The sequence below is a fragment of the Otolemur garnettii genome, unplaced genomic scaffold (genome assembly GCF_000181295.1).
Source record: "Otolemur garnettii isolate 467f Iridium unplaced genomic scaffold, OtoGar3 scaffold00003, whole genome shotgun sequence".
Lineage (NCBI taxonomy): Eukaryota > Metazoa > Chordata > Mammalia > Primates > Galagidae > Otolemur > Otolemur garnettii.
Window position 1 is genome coordinate 41,281,060 of NW_003852398.1, and position 4,080 is coordinate 41,285,139.

At 44.0% G+C, this 4,080-nt stretch overlaps 1 protein-coding gene across 1 annotated transcript in view; it reads left to right on the forward strand.

The window, feature by feature from the left end:
- The first annotated feature begins 504 nt into the window (after positions 1–504).
- The window catches only part of SAR1B (secretion associated Ras related GTPase 1B), a 16,223-nt gene continuing 12,647 nt past the window's right edge, over positions 505–4,080 (forward strand). The window contains exon 1 of the mRNA XM_012809078.1: positions 505–626. Within this exon, the coding sequence (XP_012664532.1) occupies positions 578–626 (49 nt within the window). The 5' untranslated portion in view covers positions 505–577. The remainder of the gene's footprint in view (positions 627–4,080) is intronic.

Genomic DNA, 4,080 nt, shown 5'->3' on the forward strand with positions numbered 1-4,080 from the left:
AGCTCATAGCAACCTCCAACTCCTGGGCTCAAGTGATTCTCTTGCCTCTGCCTCCCAAGTAGCTGGGACTATAGGCTCCCGCCACAACGCCTAGCTATTTTTTGGTTGCAGCCATCATTGTTGTTTGGCAGGCCTGGGCTAGATTCAAACCCACCAGCTCAGATGTATGTGGCTAGTGCCTTAGCCACTTGAGCCATAGGCACCAAGCCGAAAAACAATTTTTTAAAAAATTAGCTAGGGATTGTGGCAGGTCCCTATAATACCAGCTAATCTGGAGGCTGAGGCAGGAGGATCTCTTGAACCCAGGAGTTTGAAGTTGTTGCTTTGAGCTAGGTTGAATCCACTGCACTTTATTTTAGGCAACAGGGTAAGACTGTCTCAAAAAAAAAAAAAAGGAAAGAAAGAAAAGAAAGAAAGAAATCCAAAGGTCAGTGGACTTGATTTAAAGTCCTTTGAATAATCTGTGTCTGATATCACTTTGAATAATCATTGCTCTTATTCTGCAGGATTATATAAGAAAACTGGTAAACTGGTATTTCTTGGATTGGATAATGCAGGAAAAACAACATTGCTACACATGCTAAAAGATGACAGACTGGGACAACATGTCCCAACATTACATCCCAGTAAGTATCTTCTGCCATATAATGTAATACTTGATCAAATGATGCTGAGTCATAGGCACTAACCAGAAGTGTTCTGATTTAGGTGAGTTTTTGGTAGATGAATTATGATCATGTGATTTAATGTGTTCCCTAAATAGTATAGTAAATATTAGAAGACTCAGGTGCCAAAGGGTATATTTAAATCTTGAAATAATATTTATACATTGCTATTAATTAATACTGCCTTTTCCCGCTAGAGGAATAAAAAAGTTATCTCAGATATTGTGAGATGACTCACAATAAGCGGAATTTCTCTCAAATTTTAGAACTGTGCTGTTTTATTTATTTATCTATTTATTTATTTTGAGACAGAGTCTTTGTCACCCTTGGTAAAGTTCTGTGGCATTATAGCTCACAGGAACCTCAAACTCTTGGGCTTAAGTGATCCCCTTGCCTCAGCCTCCCCAGTAGCTGGGACTATAGGTGCCCACCACGTCACCTGGCTATTTTTAGAGACAGGGGTCTTGCTCTGGCTCAGGATAGTCTGCAACCCATAATTTCAGGCAATCCACCCACCTTGGCCTCCCACAGTGCTAGAAGAGCACCTATCAAAACTATACTGTTTTTTTGTTATTGTTTGTTTGTTTTTTGAGATAGAGTCTCAAGCTATCGACCTGGGTAGAGTGCTGTGGTGTCACAGCTCACAGCAACCTCAAACACTTGAGCTTAAGCGATTCTCTTGCCTCAACCTCCTGAGTAGTTGGGACTACAGGCACCCGCCACAACGCCCGCCCAGCTATGTGATTTTTTTTTTTTTTGTCGTTGCAGTTTGGCCAGGGCTGGGTTCAAGCCCACCACCCTCAGTATATGGGGCCAGTGTCCTACTCCTTTGAGCCATAGGCACCACCTTTGTTTTTTTTCTTTAAACACAGTCTCACTTTGTTGCTCTCAGTAGAGTGCTATGACATCATAACTAACAGCATCCTCAAACTCTTGGGTTCAAGTGATTCTCTTGCTTTAGCCTCCCAAGTAGCTGGGACTATAGGCTCCTGCCACAACACCTGGCTATTTTTAGAGACTAGGGGTCTTGCTCTTGCTCAGGCTGGTCTAGAACCTGTCAGCCCATGCATTCTACCCGCCTCAGCCTCCCAGAATGCTGGGATTACAGGCATGAATCATGCCCCACCAACTGTATTGTTTTAATCATTAATTTGCAGTGGACAGGCTGTAGCTGTGGTCCCCATGCCAGTGGATTTTCTTGTTTAAGAGATAGGTAGGCTCCTTCTCCTTATCCTGGCTTCAGTGCAATCACATTTCTCTTCAACCTGGAACTCCTGAGCTCAAGTAATCCTGCTTCAGCCTCAAGTAGCTAAGGCTATAGCTAGGCACCACCAAGCCTAGCTTTTTTTTCTTTATGTAGAGATGTGTGTGTTAATATGTTGACCAATCTGGTCTTCAACTCTTGGCATCAAGCAATCCCCCCTCACCTTAGCCTCCCAAAGTACTGGTGATTATAATCTGTACCTGGCCAGATTATAGTTTTATACAAGGTTGTTAACTTCAGTTGATTAACCAATTAGTTTTCTGGTCTTAGAAATTCAGCAATGACTAATATATACCATACAATTAATCCCCAAACAAGGCATATATTGATACACTTACAGAGAGGTTTGGGGGCTTTTTTTTTTTTTGAGACAGAGTCTTGCTCTGTCACATAGGTAGAGTGCTATGGCATCATAGCTAACAGCAACCTGAAGCTCTTGTGCTCAAGTGAATCTCTTGCCTCACTCCCAAGTAACTGGGACTATAAGCACCTGCCACAACACATGACTAGTATTGATATACTTATAGAAAGTTTTTTTCTTTTTTTCTTTTTTTTTGAGACAGAGCCTCAAGCTGTCGCCCCGGGTAGAGTGCTGTGGCATCACAGCTCATAGCAACCTCCAACTCCTGGGCTTAAGTGATATTCCTGCCTCTGCCTCCCAAGTAGCTGGGACCACAGGCAACTGCCACAACACGTGGCTATTTTTTGGTTGCAGCCATTGTTGTTTGGTGGGCCGAGGCTGGATTCGAACCCGCCAGTTCAGGTGTATGTGACTGGCACCTTAGCCACTTGAACCACAGGTGCTGAGCCTTTACCGAAAGTTTTAAAACAATTTTTTTTTTTGAGACAGAGTCTCAAGCTGTCACCCTGGGTAGAGTGCTGTGACATCATAGCTCACAGCAATCTCAAGTCAAACTCTTGGGCTCAAGTGATACTCTTGCCTCAGATTTTCTATTATTAGTAGAGATGAGAGTCTTGCTTTTACTTAGGCTGGTCTCAAACTCATGAACTCAAGCAGTCTACCCTCCTCGGGTTTCCAGAGTGCTAGGATTATAGGTATGTGCCATTGCGACCAGTTGAAAAGTAATTTTAAAGTGACAAAATTATTAGAAACAGAAATCTAGTTTATAAATACCTTCGACCTTTTGCTGGTGAAAAGATATGAATCAAGTAGACATAGAAATTAAAGACAAATTAAAGCTGGGTATGGTGGCTCACGCCTATCATCCTCCGACTTTGGGAAGCTGAAGCAGGTGGGGTGCTTGACCTCAGGAGTTCAAGATAGCTTGAGTAAGAGTGAAACCCTGTGTCTACTAAAAATAGAAAAATTAACCAGACGTTTTGGTGGGTACCTGTCGTCCCAGCTACTCAGGAGGCTAAGGTAAGAGGATTGCCTGAGCCTGAGAGTTTGACATTGCTTTGAGCAAAGACACTACTGTACTCTACCCAGGGTGATAGAGTGAGACTCTGTCTCAAAAAAAAAAGACAGGCTTAGTGCCCATAGTTCAATGGTTAGGGCACACTGGCCACATATAGTGAGGCTGGTGAGTTCAAACCTGGCCTGGGCCTGCTAAACAATGACAACTACAACAAAAAAAATAGCTGGGTGTTGTGGTGGGCGCCTGTACTCCCAGCTACTTTGGAGGCTGAGGCAAGAGAATCACTTAAGCCCAAGAGTGAGATTTCTATGAGCTGTGATGCCACAGCACTCTACCAAGGGTGACCTAGTGAGACTATATCTAGAAAAAAAAAAAAAAGCAAACGTGGGCCAGGCACAGTGGCTCATACCCATAATCCCAGCATTTGCGAGGCCAAGGTATGTGGATTGCCTGAGCTCACAAGTTGGAGACCAGCCTGAGCATGAGCAAGATCCTGTCTCTAAAAACAGCTGAAAAGCTGGGCATTGTGGCTGGCACCTGTAGTCCCAACTACCTGGGAGGCTGAAGCAAAAGAATGGCTTGAGCCAAGGAGTTTGAGGTTGCTGTGAGCTAGGATGCCACAGTACTCTACCAAGACCAACAAAGTGAGACTCTGTCTCAAAAATGAATGAATGGGCTCGGTGCCTGTGGCTCAAGCGGCTAAGGTGCCAGCCACATACACCTAAGGTGGCAGGTTCGAATCCCCAGCCCGGGCCCGCCAAACAACAATGAT